The 22308-nt window shown below is 41.0% G+C and overlaps 2 protein-coding genes across 7 annotated transcripts in view; one reads left to right on the top strand and one right to left on the bottom strand.

Moving 5' to 3' along the window:
* The window catches only part of LOC112466327 (meiotic recombination protein W68), a 5746-nt gene extending 4747 nt beyond the window's left edge, over nucleotides 1-999 (top strand). The window contains exons 4-5 of the mRNA XM_025034417.1: nucleotides 106-463; nucleotides 699-999. Of these exons, the coding sequence (XP_024890185.1) occupies nucleotides 106-463; nucleotides 699-999 (659 nt within the window). The remainder of the gene's footprint in view (nucleotides 1-105; nucleotides 464-698) is intronic.
* A 1725-nt stretch (nucleotides 1000-2724) lies between these two features.
* Nucleotides 2725-22308, bottom strand: part of LOC112465969 (dipeptidyl aminopeptidase-like protein 6) — a 63514-nt gene continuing 43930 nt past the window's right edge. For 5 of the 6 annotated variants that reach the window (XM_025033832.1, XM_025034110.1, XM_025034042.1 and 2 more), the window contains 11 exons: nucleotides 14147-14253; nucleotides 13694-13892; nucleotides 10154-10228; nucleotides 9863-9915; nucleotides 9000-9551; nucleotides 8520-8838; nucleotides 7808-7986; nucleotides 7495-7717; nucleotides 6970-7414; nucleotides 6664-6869; nucleotides 2725-6577 (listed from right to left, as the gene is read on the bottom strand). In XM_025033832.1, coding sequence (XP_024889600.1) covers nucleotides 6476-6577; nucleotides 6664-6869; nucleotides 6970-7414; nucleotides 7495-7717; nucleotides 7808-7986; nucleotides 8520-8838; nucleotides 9000-9551; nucleotides 9863-9915; nucleotides 10154-10228; nucleotides 13694-13892; nucleotides 14147-14253 — 2460 coding nt within the window. In that variant the 3' untranslated portion in view covers nucleotides 2725-6475. Of the gene's footprint in view, nucleotides 6578-6663; nucleotides 6870-6969; nucleotides 7415-7494; nucleotides 7718-7807; nucleotides 7987-8519; nucleotides 8839-8999; nucleotides 9552-9862; nucleotides 9916-10153; nucleotides 10229-13693; nucleotides 13893-14146; nucleotides 14256-19921; nucleotides 21136-22308 lie in introns of those variants that run through there. The other variant, XM_025034189.1, reaches the window with a different exon arrangement.

Raw genomic sequence — 22308 nt, 5'->3', positions numbered from 1 at the left:
ATATATATATATATATAAATTAAAAATTACATTGAAGCGATATAATAATAAATATGAAAAAATGAAGAATATGAGACAAAAATCGATAACTAGAAGTCCTTCCAGGACTGCTGGCAACGGCTAAAGGATTGGTGGCAGGAAATATGACCATCACACTAGTCGACAATCAAGTCATTGATTGTACGATATCGGGTGGCGCGCAGATTCCGCAGATTATTTCGAACGTAACTTCCATTCGTCTGAAAGCCGATTTCGTCTTGGTCATTGAGAAGGACGCGGTCTTTCAAAAATTGCTCGAGGAAAACTGCACTCGCGCTCTAGGATGCATTCTAGTGACGGGAAAGGGCTATCCGGACGTAGCTACGAGGATGCTGGTCAAAATGCTATCCGAGAAGATGGACTTACCGGTTTATATAGTCGTAGACCCGGATCCTTTTGGCGTAGACATCATGTTAATTTATCGGTAATTTAGTCGAAATTGCTTTGTTATTCTTCATCAGTTTTTTTTCAATGTATAAAAAAAGAGAATATAAATTTTCTAATTTTAACGTTTTATCATACAAATAGTTAAGTATGTTAAGTATAATACAAAAGTTAAGAATATCGTAATTTACATGATTTTTCAATCACAATGCTAATTTAATTTTTGTGCGGGAAATATTCCATTTTTATGTTTCTATTATACTGGGTTTCCGCAGCTTCGGCTCGTCGACTCTTCGTAAAGAAAACGAGACCCTGGCTTGTCCTAATGCGCGTTGGCTCGGAATCCATCCCTCGGAACTGATTACTTTAGGAGCGAAAACAATTCCGCTCACCAACGCTGATCTTGTAAGATTGAGATCCATCGAAGCCCGGAGTTACGTAAACGAAGCTATATCGAAACAACTGAGTATATTGCGTAAGGGCAAGGCAGAAATAGAGGCGGTGTCCTCTTTTGCAAAGAACTTTTTTACTGCGACGTATTTATCTTACAAAATAGATGGCCAGGATTATATTTAAAGCGTAATATATTTGATAAGATTTTTGAAAAATTGTTTTAGAAAAGTAGTTGGAATTATTAATTCTATATAATTGTCATCACGTTCTCAATCAAAGGAAATATGAAGAAAAAAGAATTTTAGTTAATATTTTTATAAAATGTAAATATAAATAATAATGAAATAATAATGTAAAATGTAAATAAAATGTAAATCATTACTTCAAATAACTTCTCGTTTTTGTGTGACCCATGCTTCCGGTTGAACAACCCTTTCGGAGAAGCTATCGTTACTATCCTCCAACGTTATAAGTTGCGGACTTTTATGAAACGAGCCTAGATATATAACACTGCTGTCGGACGACCGTCTCGATGGGATGGGAGATTCAATCGGGTCTGTTGTAGTTCCTATATCACGAAGACTTTTCGAACGTGTCTCGTATGGATGTTTGTGCAACCTTGAATATAAAGTCTCGACAATTTTTCAAATAACGCGCACTATAGAGAGAAGATATATTTCAATGAAATTATATTTACCGATTCTCCGAACACTGCTTTAAATTATCTGAGGAAATCGAACGTTTTCTTTTTCTCGTTTGACGAGAAATCATAATTTTTTAAACTTGTTGTAAAGTCTGGATGTCTTAATTATTATACGCTGTCAAACGTCGTCTGTCAAAGATGCAATGTTGAGGAAGAATTAAGAATACTTCAGATAATGTAACAGTTTATTGAAAACACTTTATCCGCCCGATGTCCGGGCCGAGCTCCGCTGATATTAAAAAACGCAGAATCTTAATAACATGATTATTTCGTGGATGTTACGTGAAAGGTAACTTGGACGACATTCACGAAATCGGCGGGCGCCACGTTATGAATCACAAACGAAGTTGACTGCATTTGCTTTGGAAAATTTTATCGAGTTTGATATCCAAGTCAATCTGTCAATTTGCAAAAAATCTCTTGTCAATCTGTCAATTTGCAAAAAAGGATTTGAAATATTTTTGAATAAATTTTAATAAATTATGATGATTGAAATAAAATCACAAATAGACTTTGCAAAATATTTAAAATTTTGAAATAATATTTCTGATTTTTATTAAGCGTGCAAATTCAGCGGTAAGTCTCTTTGAAACAGTTTAAGAAAAGTTACCTTTTTTTCTGATAAAAAATATTCTTAAAAAATCAAAAGTACAATTTCCAACTTGCATTATAGCTCCTGGAGGTTCATTGCTTACTTTTTTCGACATTACCGTCAGTACAAGCCATTGATTGACCGATTTCGTGGATGTTTCCGGTGCAGGTCCGTGCGAATATCGCCAAAAATTGAGTAGAAATAACTTTCCGTGCCCGTTCCGCGTTATGAATCGAAGGCGAGTATCGATCGAGCAGCTCGAACGACATCAATGGCTCTCATGGAATGTGTGTCGAGCATTTCGATGAAATGGATATAAAAAACAATCTATCGAAACTCTCTTTCTCTCTGCCGAACACACCGAGCGGGCACAGACACGTTTGGAGCTACAAATCGTTGAAAAAAAGCGTCGCTTATCTTCAAGAAGTCAATTTGTAGTCTCTTTGTCGCTAGCTGTCATTGATCGTCAAACGATTCAAAAAATTTTTTTAATTTTTTGTTTATCCTCTTCAAATATGAAGAAAAAGAGACCAAAAAATTGGTGAATTATTTGAATTTTATATTTTTTTTAACAAACATCACAGATTCTTATAGATAAAATATCGTAAATTTATTTTTTCTGTGAAAAATCAGTGAATATATATGTGTGTGTGTGTATGTGTATGTGTAACATACTTTTAAAAATCTAAACTACCGGGTTTAATTAACGCGTTTTGTTTGACGATCGTTCCGATCGATTGACTATGCGACGAGTGTCCTTAATTCGTTTTAATTTATTCATGCGTTCGCACGGGCCTAATCCTTATATTGACTTTCGCGTGAGAAAGTTATCAGTTTCTTTTAATATATTGCGTGTATATGTGTGTATTTGCGTGTATCTTTATGTATGCCCATACGAGTGTATTTTTCATTGTCTTTTACGTTTTTTTTTTTAGCGGCAATAATACGTTACCAAAAGCTATAGATACCCTTATGCGCTGCTACCAAGGTTTCTTTGTTGCGATTAATTTCATAATTCGCATGCTTGTGTTGCGTGCCTGCCTTCGTAATAATTTTTTTTTCCGATGCCCTATGCTTACGTTTAACGATTTGCCTCACTTTCTGCCGTTATTATATTTAATAATTGATTGTGATTTACACACGCATACATTCTCTCACTCTCATTCGCTCTACCATTATTACTCTTTTTTCCCCCTCCCCATCTCTTTTCCTCCCTATGGCTCTCTCGCATTTCCGATTCCAATCGATCGATCAGTCACTCTCTCTGCCGCTTCTTGGGATCGAACCATTCGCGTTTCGATCGCTCGCGTTATATTTATTCGGGAATAATTGGAAGCGATATTGTTGACAACGAACATTTTGTTTCACTACAAACGACCATTCATTTATCGCGAAATGGAGGAATTCGCGGTTAAACCTAACGTTTGTTGCGCATTGTACGTTGCACGTTAATTTCATCGGAAGATTCATTACACTGTATAATTTTCAATGTTTAACATCGAAAGATAGCGAAAGAAGATTGGAGCAAATCCTTTCTAAGGCTAAATCCATTCAACGGATAATTTTTCGAAGCCTCCATTACGCGTTACATCTTTGTACTTTCTACAGTCGACAGCGGGCACATCATCTCGACCTAACGACCCTTCGCATATTCTATAATACTTTTATCCTCGCAAAAATCGCTCTCGAAAAGTCTTCTCGGTCGCGACAGTTTGAAGATACTTCGTAGCAGTTTACAATACGCCCGAACCGTAGCGATCATTCACGAGTATTCATTAAAATTATTAAGTAATTTTCTCTTCTCTCCGTTTCTATTTATTATCGTTTGATTAGTTGCACTAGCCTTGATTGTCGGCATTTAAGGGCTGCTGGTATATATGCAGCATACACATGGCGACGTGCGCCACTTCCTCGTCTGAGCGCGCCTCTTTTGTAATTAACATTCAGGCTCGTAAATTATCTTATTTTCGAAATAGAAATTATATTGACATATAGTCTCGAACGTTATCTGCGATTTAATAATATTTTTATAACAAAATCATTTTACGTTCGTTAATTAAAAAGCTGTAATCCAATTGAGATAATTTGTCTCATATTATAAGTATTTTGTCTCAGTTTATGGTAAAACTGTCTATAAATATTCTAATATTTACTAGAATTAAGCTTAAATAAATCAACAGTAAATTAAGTCATATATTAGTTATAAATTAAAAGACTCGTAAAGATATATACAGAGAATATCTAAGCCTATAACGCAAATGAATTGTAAGGCAATGATTCTCGAAGTTTTCAGCTTTCGATTTTTGAAAGCTGTATAAAACGTATCACAAAAACGTCGACACTGCCGCAGATATTTCCGAGACGTTTACGAGCTCTGTTGTTCTTCAACGACGTCGCGTTCATAAGGTTTCCGAGCGTTCGCTTTTACAATAGTGGAGCAGCGAAATCAGTTATATGTGACAATAAGCGTACGATGTCTCGCCATATCTTGTCTTCCACTGTTCCACCTGAAAGTACAGCATAAGCAAGCAAGTACTCGGGAGCCTCAACGTCGTATGCCGATCGCGCCTGATCGATGATCGACAGCTAGTCCTGACGATTGTAAGTATATCGTCTGTTTAGTGTAGTCGTTCATCCATTCGGGATCGATCGATGTAGTTCGAAGAGGTATACAATGAGTCTGATACCCGCACCTTCGACGAGATCCGCGTTCTCACGTGTGCTCCGACAAGCATATTTTCGTAAATCTTGTCGAAAATCGATTATTTAAAAACAAGTGATATCGCTCCTTTTTATCTATGAATCACTTACAATTTCTGCAAGCATCGGCGCGGAGCCTCGTCGAAGGAGCTCCACATTTCTCTCTTCTGGGTGTATATATATGTACAAATATTCAAAATTCAAACGGTTAGGGAGAAGGGGGAGGGGCGGGTCGAGAGATGGGGGTACTAAGGATCTGTGTGGAACAACTTCTTACGCGTGTAACAATTATGATACATAGAACTAGGCGCCAAGCTGTACAACACAAAACTCACAGTAGCCGTCCGGATTCTATATATAATAGTAAATATACGTCGATGCCTGTGGACGAACGTCACCGCATAGGCGTAGATACTTTTTCTCCGTTTAAAATCGGGGAGGCACCAGTGACGTAGCTAGAAAAAAAAGGAGAACGTATGAGACGGAAGCTTGCAAACTCTTTCTTTTGCGCAACTCGATTCGAGAGATCTTAGATCTGGGGATCCTCAATACCGCCGTAAAGCGTCGATCGCGGTCCGCAGAGCCGGGGTCCCCCGTACCGAGATATATATATTCCACTTATTCGAGCACCGTGATTCGATCAATTCCGTCTGGAAAGTGGGAAATAAAGAAAAGTGCAAGTTTGCAGACTCCCGATAAGCTCTGTACGTTGAAGTGTTATATAATCCGTATTAATCTCGCCTTTAGTCGCTCGCTACGAAATCTCAGGCCTTTCCTATGTGAGCGCCTTTGGGACTTGGAACACAGCAAGACGTTAATGACGAGCTCGCAAACACTCGGCGTCGATTTCACAACGTTGTCCCGATGGCGCTACGCGAACGACGCGAATTTTTGCAAGCCGTCGATAAGCTCCGCATGTAATAGTAATTCGGTCTGCGCCTTCGAACATGCGCCTCGTCTTCTCTTTGTTCGTTTCTTGAAACTCGCCCGATATCGATTTCATGGCATGTACGCGCGTTTGTCCCTTCAGTACTTTCGCGACATGTGCGTCATTGTCGAACAAGTCGCTCGCGCTGTTCGGTGAAAATTTACGATGACTGATTATGGAACTATCGAAGATGTTAAATTTGCGCAGGAAACGCGAGCGGCGTTGTTCGATAATGTACAAAAATTCCGTCAAGGCGATTCCGTCTCGCTCCTCGTTTTCATCGGATATCCTTCGTGATTTCTAGATTCTCTCGCGGTCTGGCGATGTTAAGCATCGCTAGGTGCGCTTCCAGAGAGAAAAATGAGTGGTTTCCTCGTAGTAAAGGAATCTTTAGGCAAATGAATACGTTATAACGATATTGCTATGAATGTCACTTGACTCTCATGTTTTCAATTCTTTCTGTCAATCTTCGTCTCTTTGTCGTATAAACTCGTACATACGCACGTCAAACGGCGTTTCTTCTTTTCTTCATTTTTTTCGAATAAACGATTGTTCTCGCTCTCTTCCTAACCAACGGTCTGATTTATATCGCGATTCAGGCTCTAAACGAGGAAATCATCCCGTTTACGAGTGTAATTGCCGTGACTTCGAGGACGAGTCTCCGTATTAACGTCCGTTCTGGATGTATCGGAATTAGACGCACTAGAGACAACAAAGGGTTCTTCGGCTTGAGGCACTAGGAGGGATCCAGGGCGAGGCACTCGGCGAGGAAGTCCTCCATGGAACGATAAACGTGGTCGAGCACACCCCTCAGGGCGTGATCTTCGTTCGCGTAACTCTTTTTCGAAAAAGGAAGCGACAATTAGCTCGAGTATTCTTGGACGCATCTGCGTCGTTCGTTTCTCGTTCTCTTACCAGTCTTACCTGATATCTAAAGATGACTCCCGCTTCGGACAAAGCCTTGGCGAAGGCAATGCCGTGCGTGTAAGGCGCTGTAAGGTCGGCTAGGCCATGAAGAAGATAAAGGCTGCCACTGGGTACCAATCTCGCCCGTTGCGTAAGATCAGCCTCCACGTAGCCCTTGTAGTTCTCAACTGGGGCACCGAGGACTCGTTCCGTAAACGCGGAATCTGCAATTAAGGGAACCGATTTATTAGTAATGTCAACGAGGTATATCGAGCAGAAGGAAAAATTAGGCGAGACGCATTTTTGCAAAATTTATATGCTTACTATAATACATCCAATCGGCGATTGGATTCACCGCGACGCCGCACTTGAAAACATTTTCCTGGCTACCGAGGACCATAGCGGTCACGTATCCACCGTAACCCCATCCCCATACGCCGACTCTGGTGACGTCGAGATACTTGTGCGTTTTCAAAAGCTGTCGTAGCACAGTGAGCTGATCCTGTACCTCGACGCCGCCTATCTTCCTGAATATATCCTTCTTTCCCTGACCACGGGCGCCGCGTACGTCCAATCTCACATAGACCACGTCGTTGTGACTCGACATGTACGTTCCCCAATCCATCTGGAACTTGTCGGTGACGGCCTCGCTGCCGGGACGGCCGTTCACCTCGACGAGCACGGGAAACGCCGCGTCCCTGAGCTCTTCCCGCCACGAAGGAGGCAATAGCAGTTGCACTTGAGCCCGCCAACCTTGAGATAGCGGCACCTGTCAATCATTTCGAGTTGTACCATTTGTATAAAGTTCATCGAGATTGAGATGGAATCGGGGCAATATTAAATATCCACCTCGAAGTTTCGCTTGGTAGGCAGTGCCAGCTCTGACAATTTGTCCGCCCGTTGTAGTCTTGTGTCGTACAGCACGCGAATCATCTTATGCGTCGACATCATGTGCACGCCGGCGAGAGGAAGGCCGGGACCTTCGCAGTGCAGTACGTAGTAACCCTGCGTGTCGTTGTCTATCGACGGACTGACCGAAGCACCGAAATGTGTGCAATTCGTATAATAGAACCTGCAACGTCCAATAAATTCGCTTGTTAATTTTGCACGACTGAGAATCGATTACATCGGTTCATCTATCTTTCTTTTTCATAAGACTTGCCTACTGCTCCAAAGAACGTCTCCAAGATCACATGTCACGCACAACGGTTCGAAGTGACGGGGATCGTCCGCGGCGGGATCGCGTACCACGTAGAGATGTCTCTGGCCAGGTTTCTTCTCTCTAGTGCCCAGATAGTACACGAGATGCGCCTTAGTGTCCCACGCCAAGATCTCGCTCACCTGTTCAGAAAGCACTCACGCGATTAAATTTTATTTTATTTGTACGTTATTTCTTAGAGTATATTTTTTATATTATATTATATTTCTAACCATTATATTACATTTAATTCTATATATTTTATGCAACACGTGCATGAAAAGTGCCCCATTACGCACGCTACGCGTGCGTGATAGACCACTTTCCAGGCACTTGCAACATAAAATAGGGAGTGTAAGTCGTGTGTAAAGATGAAAATTCCCGGGTGCGGAGTTTACGCACCCGGGAATTTTCATCTTACGACACTTGTTACACAAATAACTATTATATCTCTTATTATTCCTTATAAGTCTACAATAATTCGTGATTAGATTTCAGAATAAAATTCAATTTACAGTTTTATATGTCATATATTTTGATAAACGTATCTTGAAACATTTTTTATGTTGTATGGCATATAAAATAATAAATAAAGCTCTATTCTAAATTTTGATGCAAATTATCGTCTAAAGTGCGCTTTATAACTCACGTTATTCCGATCCTAAAAGCCGCTCACCTCGTAACGACCATGGGAGAGCACCGCTATTCTTTGTTTTTTTAGCGTGATGTGCTTTATATGCGTGAAATGCTCCTTGTCACCTTCCTGCACCGTGGCCAACAGCAGAAAGCTGTCGCCGTCCGGAGCGAAGAGAGGATGCGGTTGAGCATCCAGCCACAGTCCTTCGGGTGCTCGTTCCGAATGAGTCTCCTCACATTCCCACATGGGAGCGCGGCAAGCCGACACCATAGACAGGTTCTGCATCCTCGTCATCCAAACGACGGCGATCTGCGAAGCGTCGTCGCCAACCCAGTCGGCCGATATCAGATAATAATCTCTGAAAATATCCGCGAAAATGAATTTCGTTATAATATCGGATCATGAACGAGCGAAGCAATATCCTATGTCGTTGTTCAATCTTCTAATACTAAGTATATATTCTTTAGGAATTATTATTTCGCAATTAGAACAAAAGAATTCTTCAGTAATTTGACGTACTGTTCGTCCAAGAACGGCGGCGGTTTCAGTTTCTTTTTCGTTGGCTCCGTGACGTTCCCAGTACTGTTGTTGTTATTTGCCGAGCTTAAGTTCCCAAGTTCCATGATCCATAGTTCGACCTCCGGATTCGGCCAACCCGGTCTCGGGTATCTGACCGATCTGGAAGGTGGAAAGGATTTGGACGCGCTCTGGGGATTCGGAACGGCTCCGTCTTGACCCGGCATATTGAACCAAGGGAACTCCAACGCGCTCACTCTGGTGTCGTTGAACGTGGCATAGAGGATATGCGTGCCGTCTGGGCTCGGCCAGATCGCTTGCGGTCTCGGCAGCACTTCCTCCTGATACAACCAGTCGGGCACGCCGTTGTAGATTATCCCAGGTACGCCCGTGTCGGTCAAGCGAAAGTCCTCCGTCGCGGCGGGCCCCAATCTAAGAAAAATGTCGTTCTCGGAGATCATCAGGAGATTGGACGTGTTGCCCAACCAAGTGGCATGTTGCAATCGCGTCTGATGCATGTGTCGCGATGCTTGGAGGCGAAGGGGTGTATGATGGCTGGCAAATAAAAAAGATTATAAAGTCGAATGTATGATGTAAGTTATATTTAGTGACTTTAATTGTGTTTTTTTATACAAATATATTTTTAGAGACGTATTCAGTGCGGACAATAGTAATAAAAAGATTCAAATAAGTTAGAAAAAGAAAGGGAGAACGAAAAGTCATAAATTAATATTTTTTTAATTATTTTTGTGTAGTAAATTTATATAATTATATTTATATATATAATTTATACATTTATATATAATTATATTTATATATATTGATCAAAATTGCACTTTTATATTTTGATTATTTAAAACACTTACTCATTCGTGACATCGTAGACAGTGTAAAGTGCGGTGAAAGTGTTCCGAAAGACCTGCAAAATCATCGACTTCTGTACCATATGAAATATAAAAGGATCGGGAAAAAAGAGAGCTCACAGTGCAAGGGAATGTGTTTTCGATAGCGATAATCGACAGCTAACTGCAACTAAATTGCGCCGCGTCGTATTACACGTCCGAGCGTTATCGATAAGCGACGGATCAGAAAGTTAGGATGCAGCTGCCGCGCGAAAAACTTTCCACCTGAGAGACTTCCACGTTTAAGCTACTTACCGGCTTGACATTGTGCCTGAACAATACGTAACGTAGATCGGCGCTGCACTCGTAGCCCTGAACGTTTAGTTGTCTCTGAAAGAAATATTTAATAAAGATTACATTACTTTCTGTGCAATTCCGAGTAGAATCCGCTCTTAATATTACTATTAAATTCGAGAGCCAATTGTCTTGCTGTTAAAAGCTTTACGAAACACTTTTATCTTGTCGCAAAAAATATCTTTTTCAATCTTTTAGGCACTTTCATCAAATCCATTTTTATTCTGATATAATGTTAACAATTTTTTATATACGCAGTATTTTGTTTATATATTTCTTAAATCGTCATTTTTAAATCTAGAAAGAGAGAAAATTTTTTAAAATTTTTTTGAAATTTATTTTTAATATCCAATATTCATGTTTTTACAAAACTTATTCTACTCGCGATTTAAATGTTGAAGAAGAACGGACCTAAATTAAGAGATAAAATGTTCTCATATGTACATAAAAGAGAAGTTGTTTTATTATTAACATATATCGCGTCCGAACACCTGCGTTCTGACTCGAGTTCGCCTCCGCTTCATTTTTTCTTTTTTAATCCGCAAGGTAATTTTATATCTCGTTTCTGGAGTTTAATAGGTTAGCAATTATCGTTTGCAATTATAATTGGTTTTATGATTGGTATAGCGTCGTGGGTTTGTCGCGTTTAAGCTCAAATCGCGGTAGCATCGTGCGAATAGATATTACACGAATATCGTGGCTGGCAGTCGATACTTGGTATTCGAAAAAGCTTCGAGACGAGCCGGACGCGGCGTGTCCTGGTGGACGCCAGATCGGATCAATGCGCCGTATACACTTGTCTATAACGTCGCCTTTCGGTCCGAGAGGGAAAAAGGACGCAAATTTGGAACCTGTCCAGACTAAGTGGATCGGCTCTTTTGCGCACGCACACTTATCGCGCTACCGAGATCGATCACTCTTTCTGTCTCGTTATAAGCCGCTTCTCTCCTTGTTCCTCTTTTTTTCTCTCATTGCCTATGTGGGATCCGCTATGGAAGCATCTTCCATATTTCATTTTCTGTAATTTCCCCACATTTCTGTTAATTTTTTTTTATCAGAAACTTGGCGCGTTAACATTCTCCAAAATGATATTATCAGGCGAGAACGTTTAATCGTCGCTTCTTCCCGCTCCGAGCTAGTATCTATTGTAATCGAAATGCCTCTAGACACAGATAGTATCGTTGAACCCGAAGCGCAATATCGCGCAGTACCTATCTAGAATACCTCATATTTACCCCGCGCGTGCTTGCAGCACCCGGGGTAAACCGTGGGATGCTCCGGATTCCATTTTATACGCGGTCTAGTCTTTGTTTCGCAACGCGCCGCGAGGCACACTCGGCTAGTTTGCCAATCGGTAGACCAAAACTGACTTCGATAAAGGGTTCGGCTTATACCCCATATTCTACATAAAAATTTTCTCCATACAGTAAACGCTCGGGAACGTTTGACTGTTTATCGATTAGAAATTTACCCAGAGCTCGAAAAGGAGAAAATATACAAGCTGAAAAAGCAGTATTTTGCATAAAAATACATGTTTTCTTGTAGACATGTATTTTTGCTTGCGTCCTCCGAACTTACTTCTCGAGGGAACTTTTAACTATTCCACAGGAAAAATTATTTGCTTCAGCCTAGTGGTACATATATATTTACCTCCGTTCGGCTGTTGCCTCTTTCCTTTATTCACTTACGCAACAATAAAGAAGCTAAACTGCTAAATCATAAATGGTTTAAAATTAGAAACTATTCTTTAACTGAGAACTTTCGAATCCTACAAGTTAAAAATCTATAAATTCCCAAGTCTACCCCGCTATTAATCCTATAAGCAAAGAGAGAGAGAGAGAGAGAGAGAGAGAGAGAGAGCGCTCACATATTTACTTCTCTCTCTTGTGATTTATTCCTTTTCGCGTTCCTTCATTTTCGCATTTGCACGTTCCGCAGGAATATATCTGGCAGTTGGCGCGTAATTATCTAGCGAGTGCGAGGGTCATGTCTCCAATTAATTCTGGATAAGCGCGACAATAGCTCGGTATCGGCGGATTAGATACCAAGGGAGCTAAGATACCTCGGTGCATCACTAATGCGGATATTCCTGCCGTGGTTGGTGATTTAGGGCTCCGCTGAAATCTGATGGAAATAACGGTCTTCTCTTGGCCGAGTGGCTCAGTTCCGGCAGAGGGTTATTATCCGGTGAATCCGGTCACATGAATGAATTTGGCATCCGTTTGCAAAAATTCAATAACTCGTTTGCTCGAATATTTCCATTCGCAATGTATGTCGACCGACTTTATTTGGCGTGATATTCTGAACAAGATTTGTTTATTACAACGCGAACTAATAACCTTTATAAACACAGAATTGATTCTTTAAATAAATATTTACACTAGACAGTATATTCGATAACTCTTCAAATAAAAATTTATTTAATATTATTAATATTTGATTTTGACGATGATTGAAATAATAATTACGCATGAGATGGTACATATTCAAAAGTCCAAATTAATTATAACTTTCAAATTTGCATAACCGACCGAAGTTATATATACTCAACCATTTCATCTTTTACGTCTTACAGAGTTTGGCGCGCGCGATTGTTACATAATTTAAAAACGGCGTTCTGCATAATTAAGTGCATAACAATTGTGCAATCATCTCGTAGAAGTTTTATCGTCGAAGACGCTAATTAATAACGACTCGCCGTTGGTTAATTAAATTATGAATTTGAATAATTTAACGCTCTTTAGATTCCAAAATTTGTACGTTTAGATTATATATTGATTTGTCGTTTACAATAATTTAGATATTCGGTGACAAACATAGATTTGATATTTAATATTTTATGTCCAAATCATCCTTTTCATCAAGATTGCAAGTTTATAAAGCATCAAAACGAAATACAAGCAACCAAAGTTAAGTACTAATGATTTTTTAACAAGCTTGTTAATAAATAATAAATTTCGAGTCCCTCGGAAAGGTTTCAAGTTTCTTCGCCTTTTAAATTTCTATCTCTTAAAGTGACTTTAATCTTCTAATCCCTTACCGTCGCGTTAGAGCAACAATATACTTTCTTTCTGATACCTCGATTCATAAAACTCTCCCTTTCTCTTAAATAATTCCAATTATTTTCTTCTTCTTAAATGTATTTACCTAACCTATCATATCCAGTTTATATATCTTTAAGTATTTAATTGAGAAAAATTCTTAGCCATTGCCGTAGAAACTCATCTTCTGATTTTTAAATCATATTACAAATCCGGCCTTAGGATGTTTATTTTATATATAATATATATAGCGCAGGATTATTCAATTAATAAATGTAGGTCGCAATTTTATAACTTTTCGGAACAAATATACGAATTGGAAATTTATCGTCATGGCACGACGTGATAACTCCTCTGTGTTTGCACAAAATTTACGACCCCACGATATATAATATCACCGGCATCGTTACACGACTCAAAATGCAAAGAGCGCAGTGGCATGCACTATGTGTATACGTACAAGCGTGTGATTAGAGACTAAAAGGGACACGACGTTGTGGCGGGTGTCCAGGAGGGTGAGAGAACCATCGTCGGCTTGATAGACGAACTTTTCATGGGTTATCCAAGTCGGTGTTAACCTGTGCGGTGTCAGGTCATCACGAAGGCACTCGTCTAACGTAAGACGCCTGCCACTCCAGTACAGGAGCTCGTCAACGTATCTGTAAACACATCAAATTAATAAGAAAACAAATTTAAGTACAAACTTTTTCAAGTATTTATAACAAATGAATCGAAATTATTTAGCCTTGATAAGAGATACACACTTGATGAGATTAATGTTTTTTATATTATTAGCGAAAAAGAATTTTATATCATCTTTCTCTTTACTATATGTCTGATCTGAATTGCGGAGAATAGATTACTAAAAGTTCAAATAAAAGGAAGAGAAAGACAGCAAGTAACGCGAACTCACCCGAGGAGATAAATTGCCGTGACGATGCCAGCGATAACGAAACCGATGACCAATAGTGCGAAAACTATACTCCGCCAATTGTGGCCGCCATCTCCGTACGTTAAATCCTGTGAAAAAAAATAATCTCACACGTAATTATCGGTTGATCCGTCAGATCGATCGGTTATAGTGCAGAAGCGGATTAATACAAGAGAACATGCAGATTACGAATGTAGAGAGAGAGAGAGAGAGAGGTTCAGAGGATAATTAGGAAGATTTAATAACAATGTGTGGAAAATGAGCGATCAACATCACTCTAAAGATTCTGTATCTAAAGAGTATCTACACATCTAGAATATTTTCACTGTGCATATCATGAATATGTAATACATATTACATATACATATATAAAAAAATACTATATTATGGATATGTCACAATCACTGTATAATATTTTAAGAATGTATTGTCGAGATAAATTACACAAACACACATGGCACACACACACACACACACACACAATATGTATAAAAATTAAATTATTATTACTATACTCTACAATTTTTTACATCTCGGAAATTATGTGTGATTTTTTAATATATTAAGAAAAACGTGTCGCGACACATTCTCGCGGCAAAAATTTTATTTTCTTCATTTGTTAAAATTACACAATTTTGCTGCACTCGGGACATAAAATTTCGGAAAAAGAAACAGGAACTAAATTAATTTACGTAAATATTCTTCTTTTATCAAAAAGAAGATAAATTCTATTGTTAAAATAAATTGGATTTAATGTGCGACAATAGCTTATTTATATCGAAATTAATTTGAAATGCACAAGAGAAATGGTATGCGGTGTGCATTTATTTTAGAATAAATTAAATATTTCGTAGCAGCGACATTTTCATTCACACGTAGCATTCGACTCTCAGCGCTCGTTTTTCGCACGGCATATAGTTTGTCGTTGCGTATGTACACGGTCATCGTTCTGCCATTCGCATATTATCGCACTTACACTTCAGAACGCGCAATCATTTCCTGCGATTATTACAATTAGCAATTACCAGTTCAGACGATTAATTATCTTCCGCAATAACGATTCATAATTGTATGGAGGCTATTTATCGAGAAGCAGATTTTCCATGAATTATCTGTCTGAAATAAAGGAATCGAAGCGACCTAAAATGGTAATTATGAAGTATATTGTTTTTAAACGATATTTACAGGCGAGACAATTATTTAACGACGCTATCTTTCATATTTTATTGCGCTTTGAATTTTTCATCAATCTAAATATAATTCGACCATCGTTTTCGGATGGAGAGCGCGGAATAATATACGAACCGCCGGACGACTCAAATAACTAAAAGCCGAAAAAGCCGTTGTACGGGATGATTCGCCTGAAAAGAAAGAAAGACTCCATTTCGCGCGCTCGTCGGCATAAGCCCACATACTCTTTTCCGGCTCTTTTTCGACTCGACGTAATTTCTTTTGAGAGAATATCATTTGTTCAATCAGACCTTCTTTTATTACTCGTGCATGAAATTCGTCCGATCTTATCGGATTTTGAAATTCGCGATAATGCTTCTATAGACGAATTTTTCTTTACAATAAAATCGCGATATGATTTCATAATGAGAATGTGTAGCGACGTTTTGACGTGACCTACTATCGACTTCTCCCACTCGATTCATTGTTAATCAGTCAAAGAGTTAACTCGCTCATTGTTCATCTAGTTGAGACGTTTCTTGCGGTAATATCGTGTTGCCGTTTTTAAGAACGGGTTTTATTCTCGTAGATCATAAAAGCGTTTTTGGGGTCGCGACGTTCGATCGTGCCGTCGCGCGTCGTCAAGAATATCGCGGTTTTCGGTCGCTCTCATGGAATACGTCACCGGCTGCGTTATGCATATTGCATACGAGTTATGTCCGGCGCCTGTATAGTCGGCCTTCTGTCCACCGGCACCGGACCGGATAACACGTGCAAGCGGTGCAGGTCATGTAATACAGATGAGTCGCACCGGATTTCGTACGAGGCGTGAGCTATACGATGTGCCGATCGTTATGTATGTACCTGTTAGAACCGCCCCGCACGTGTTCCTGCACGCGAATTTGCTCTCGCTTTAGGTAAACGCGAGAAAAGCGACATTTATCTTCGATCCATTTGGAGATCGGGCGAACGTTGTCTCTTAAAAGGAATTAACGAGGAAAAGATTCGTCGACAAACGCGTCTTTCACGCGAATAATTAAATTACACGTTGAGGTAGTTTCCCTGATCGATTCTTGCTGTATAAACAGTCGTTTAATTCAAAAATTGATACAGCCGTGTATCGCGTGATATATACTTATTTTCCTTTCTTGTATTTACTATTTTACTATATACGTTTGTAAAGTTCGCGACAAGACAGTTACAGTTGCGCGGCACAAACGTCATAACTGCATCCTATTGCTCGAAATAACCGTTAGCCTTGGTATATTGAGAAAATAAACGTATAAGAGAGAGTACCATTTTTCTCTCTCTTTCTATCTTGACGCGCCTTCTATCTACGCGCCATTAGCGATGCAAAGAATTCCGACCTGGAATATAGTTTGAAACGATTTATCTCCTCGAAATAATCCCCCCCCCCGTTTTATCTCGGATATCGCCGATAATGATGTTGCTCCGAACTAGACAAACGATCGACCGTGCCGCGCCGATTGGCCGACGTTATGCCGCGCGGTAATCGCTTTTGGACGACCCGACCTGTTTATCCGGATAAATAATCGCCGATGTCTCGTTCGAGCGATTCGCCATTTCCTTCCCCGACACCCGGCTCACTCTTTCCTTCTCCCCCGCCGATCGATTTGCCGCCTCTTTGAATTCAAAACACATCGCGTCGCGTGCACGTGTGCGGCACGAGATATATAGAGGTGACCATAAATTCGCCCCCGCGCGCCGCGCAACGCGACAGCATCGGACTTCGCGAGCTGATATCTACATTGCGAAGTGTTGCACGATGCAGACATTATTTCGCGAAGATTCCCGCTGCCTTATACGGCAATAACGCGAACGGTGGAGATAGAGCATTCAATTTTTATCACCCGCGTGCAAGTTTCGTACATCAAATATTATTCCGCGGTGTGAAATCAGAGCATATAGCTCGAGCTATAAATTGCTTATTGTACGTACGAATGTGTTAACAATCTTTATGTACATACATACATATAGCAAACATACATACATAGTATACATGCACGCGTGAGTATGACATAATCACGTCGAAGGTCAGAAAGTCGAGATAGTTTTGGATGATAAACGATATTGTATGTTACATGATATTGAGTGTTAATATGACACTGCTGGTTCTTAATTTTTTTTATTCTTTTACCGAGCAATGATATTTGCTTGGTCATCTTTGCTTTCATTTATGAGAAGCGACTTATATATCGAATTAAATAATATACGATGCCGCTCGCGTATGGTGCTAACGTTTATTGATTTTGTACTTTATTTTTCTTACAGTTGACTTTATTATATTGTACGAAAATTGAAAAATCTTGCGACAGAAAAGAATTATAACTAAAATAAAGATATATAACAATTTTTTTCACAAAACAAATGGTTGCAGAAAATTAAAATTACATAAAGAGAAAAATTATTCGATATTAGCCGCCAAATTTTGTTTGATATATCAAAATTTAATTTTTATCTGTTTCAGCTGCATTTATTTCACTCTTCTCGAGATTTGACACATTAATTTTAAATAGATGTAGTTAAAGAAAATTAATCTTTTTCAGTGCAGTAAATGTTTAATTAAAAGAGAGAGATAAGAGACCTGTTTGCTGCAGACATTCGTTTGTGTGACGCGTTGCGTTACGAAAAAATAGAAAGCAGTTCAGATGTGATGCGATATTACCGCTTTTAAATATACTACCGTGCTGTCGCGTAAATACGCGCCTGACTCCTGTGCGACGTCGCACCAGGAACAAATACACATGTTTGAATAAAATCTTTGTCGATTGTCAGTTGAGCTCCGACAGGGAACAGTTTTTAGATACTTACGCTGAAGGAAACTTTCAATATTTTTCCCAACTGTTTTACTGTTTATTTTTTCCGTTTTAATCGCTCGCGGCTGTGTTTCATAGCCAACTGGCGAACGGCCAAACGTTGCGAGGCAGTCGGTTCATTAAAATTTTTTGCAAAACTTATCGCAAGCGATGTTCTACCTTTACATATACTGTTCTCGTAAAAAAATACCGCTTCCGACAAGCATTAAATAAATTAAATTTTATTGGAATATTAGATAAGCCGGGTGGCGCTCGTTATGATAATAATAATAATAATAATAATAATAATAATAATGCAATTTTACAGATTAATTCGTATTCTGTCACTGGCGCGATGAGTTCATCCAACAAGTATTCAAGAGACATAATAGTTTGTTAGACGAAATATACCTGGGCTTATGCACATCGACCCCGCCGAGTACAATAGGGATTAATTCAAAGGAAATATCTACAGCGATCGTGCCGTAATTCGACATGACGGTTTTCGGGTATCCCACTATGGCGTGCAGTGAACTGTAATGGCATGATAGATAAGGTTGTCAAGTACACGGATGCATCGGCACATTGCATTCATTGCTGCATGTGTTCTCGGTCACGCTGCGTTTAGCTTATTTTCGTCAGTTTACGAAGCGCGAAGAGAACGTCGCTGACAAGAGCAAGTTCATTCGTTTTCGCTGTATGAAATTTTAACGATAGAGCCGTCGATCGCCACGTTTTTTCCTGACATATTGTTCGTGAGGTACAAAAATATATAAAAGTATATATTTTTAAGAGTATATAGGTAATGCTCGATACAAGAAAATCGACAGTAAAGTTTAATACATCATATATCAACGTGCAGAACTCTCACGTAATCGAACAATAATGTTTGCTTCTTTGCCAATGGTAATGACAAAATTTATCGCCGACGATAAAACGGTGTAGTTTCTTTCAATATTTGCTTCCAATATTTATCCCTATGACTAATTACGCCGAACTGAGGCGTTTCTAAAAATTTTAAATTAAATTTTTGATACACGGTGCGGTTTTCTCGTTTCGAATTCGCTGCTTTGTCATCGGATAGCTAAGTACACGGTCACGGAAGGCGATCGTTATTACAGCTCCAATAATGCCACACGATACTGTCGTCGGCTACCGTTTCGCGATTCGCTACCGTTTCCAATTGTGGACCGTACAGGCCAATACGGCACTGTGCAATTTCATGTAAAATTGCTTTGCGCTATATCGAACGAATCTGCGTTGAGCCACGATTGAGAGAATTCGTTGTGTTACCGCGAGGACGTTAATAATCGATAAACTGGTACGGAGTTCGGCCGTTGGAAATCTCACGGCAATAGGTTGGCGCGTAACAATACAGTTATTACGAAACGCGATCGCGGAAGCGAGAAAATTGGGCTACGGCACGTCGCTGCATCGTGAGAATCCGAGGCACCTGTCGGCGCCAAACCCAACGGCGCACAGTGCCTTTACGCGGCAGTGCTCTGCATTTACGTGCGTTTAAGTCTACTGTTCTGGCGGAAGTTATTTACGACGCACTCGGGCGCCTATCTTTTAAATGCCCTTTAAAACCGAAGCTATCGTTTTACTCCCGTAAAGCGATTGCTTTACAGAGATCCGCCCCGATTACGACACGGCTGCGATAAGCACAGCCAGCCGTAATGTTCGGGTAAATTGCACGTTGAACTTATCCGCTATCTGGATCGTCAAGCGAAATCTGGATTGTAAAAGTGATAAGGCTGTTATAGCTTATCTTCCGAGAGACTGGAAGTGGTCATGGCTGCTCCTTCCCGTGTCGTTCGCGAAGACAAAAAGTCCGTTTGTTTCGTCACGAATAATCATCGGCACTGCGCACCATCGTCGTTATTTTGGGCTCAATGGTGCGGCACAAGTCACCGTTTCACCCGACACCAATAATTAATTCATCCGTTCAAGAGGCACAGATGCGCCGGCCTGACTGCCGAGCGCGTTTCAGCCAAGTATTTCAGCCTATCCGCCGCCCACCTTCCGACTCTCCCTCTCTGTCCTCTTCCTCTATATCCACCTACACGTATATCTGTATACATTTAAAATGGTAAACACGCGCGCATATGCATACGCGTCATTACGCCACGTGTCAAAATATCGCGCGGCCGATCGTCGACGACTGAAATTACTCGCGATCGATCCGCGCCCCGCGAAAACGATCGAGCGATAACGCGCGGTGTCCGCACGAACATAATTCCGCAGATCGATCTCTGGTTTATGCGCTCTTCGTCGTCCGACAGTTGGTCCGTTCTCCGGAACTATCGGCGCCCGACTAACCGTGTGTGCCACGCTTCGTGGACGTGATTTTCTTGAGGGCGGAGAAACGCCTCTATCTCTCCCGGCCGGCGCGGCGTTCTGCTCTTTTTGCCGTACTCGGACAGGAAGTTCAAAGGGGTGACACATGTGCACACGTACGCGAGGCCGCTTCATGTACGATCCTCTCGGGGTCACGAGATCAGTCGTGCAAAAGGGCCGATAATCGAGCGTAAGCAAGCCGCGCCGATAACGCGTTTGACTGCTTTTAACGCGGCAAAATTTTCTCTGTCGGGCCACGGCGGAGCTTTTTTCTTCGCGATTTCGCGTAGGAGACGGGATAAAAGGACCCGTCTCGAAAATCGTACGCGACAGGCATTAATTCCCAAGCGCGTGTACCTGATTGGAAACAAAATTCCGCGAGAGTTTTCGACGTGATGAGATGACAAATGTGGGGACGAAGCGATTTTAGGATGCGGCCGCGCTCCGAGAAATGGGAACCGCGACGTCGGAAGTCAAACGCAAACCCCGAGGATTTCTCTACGTGCCGGTCGTGATACAACAACAAGTCCGGGAAATGGTGCGCGCTGAACTTGCGAAACTGCAGCCAGTTCCAACGCGGCGCGCAGTTCCTCCACGAGAGGTTTGTAATGATTTTCCGCATCGCGCGTCCGTTCAAATTAAAGCTAGGGATGCCAAGCGTACGCTGGCTGATTAAACCGTTATTTCGCTCGTTTTCGCTCCGCCTGAAAATTTATCGCCGTTTCTTCGGAACGAATACACGTTGATAGAGATCTACATCGGGGCATCACGTTAAAGTGGATCCAGGACCAAGCTAGCAAGAACGAACGAACATTTACGCATGGACGAACGTGCTCGTTTTTGCCATCCACACTCATTAAAGCAGGCGTTTATTCATTCGTGTTCGCGCTATTTGCTTGATCTGATTCCAACTGTGGAAGAGCTCGTATTAACGTCCTATATACGTACTGCAGAAGTGATGAATACACCGCTATCGATCGCGATGTGTTTCAGTTGTCGGCGGATAAAGTCAGCGCGTGCTCCGAGTTTCGAGTGACATTTTAACCCTTTGTTGGAAATTTTCCGAGGATCCCGTAGGTGACTCCGAGGACACCGATGTCGCGTGCGCGAATCGGACACCGGCGGCCACCGGAACGGCAACGAGTAAAACCAACGGCGTTTGTTGGTTTTGTGGCGGCGGCTTTGCCGAACGTGTATGGGTTTGCCGGGGCGTATTGTGTTTGCGTGCGCGTGGGTTTGGGGCACGTGCGTGTGCTTGCACGTGTGCATATCGAGGAGGGCGAAACGTATGTAGCCACCGCACAACGCGCGCCTCGATTTTCCGTTCTTCTAAACATCAACCCCCGCCATCCGTCGGTCTCGTCAGGTAGTCCGATAATTGAATTACTTTAGGTCTGTGTGTGCGCCGGCTAACAGAAGTTTCCCCGATTCTGTCGTCGGAATCCCTCTACCACGCTGCTGCGTGCGCCTTGTTCCTTGTGGTTCTCATCCCTTCCTATTTTCTGTCCGCCGACGCGGCGAGTGATAAATTTGTTTACGCTCGGAACTATCGACTGGACACCGCACACACGAAAATCGCATACCAATGAGAGGTGCGGCAGACTGATCGATTACCCGAGACATGCGGCGTGCTATTAAAAAATTGTTGAAAAGTCGACTAGCTGAATCTGGTTAGTCGAGTTAATCGACGTTGATGAATTTCCCATTGGTTTATCAATTACGAAGCTTTTGTATCGCGGACAGTTTAATTTCGTCGCAATCCTTTGAACTTTGCGAGAAATCTTTGAACAGTGTTAAGTATGAATTATTTATAGCTCT

Source organism: Temnothorax curvispinosus, unplaced genomic scaffold (assembly GCF_003070985.1).
Source record: "Temnothorax curvispinosus isolate PA1 unplaced genomic scaffold, ASM307098v1 QBEX01000209.1, whole genome shotgun sequence".
Classification (NCBI taxonomy): Eukaryota; Metazoa; Arthropoda; class Insecta; order Hymenoptera; family Formicidae; genus Temnothorax; species Temnothorax curvispinosus.
Note: the sequence above shows the minus strand (reverse complement) of the source record. Positions and strands in the feature narration are given on the sequence as shown.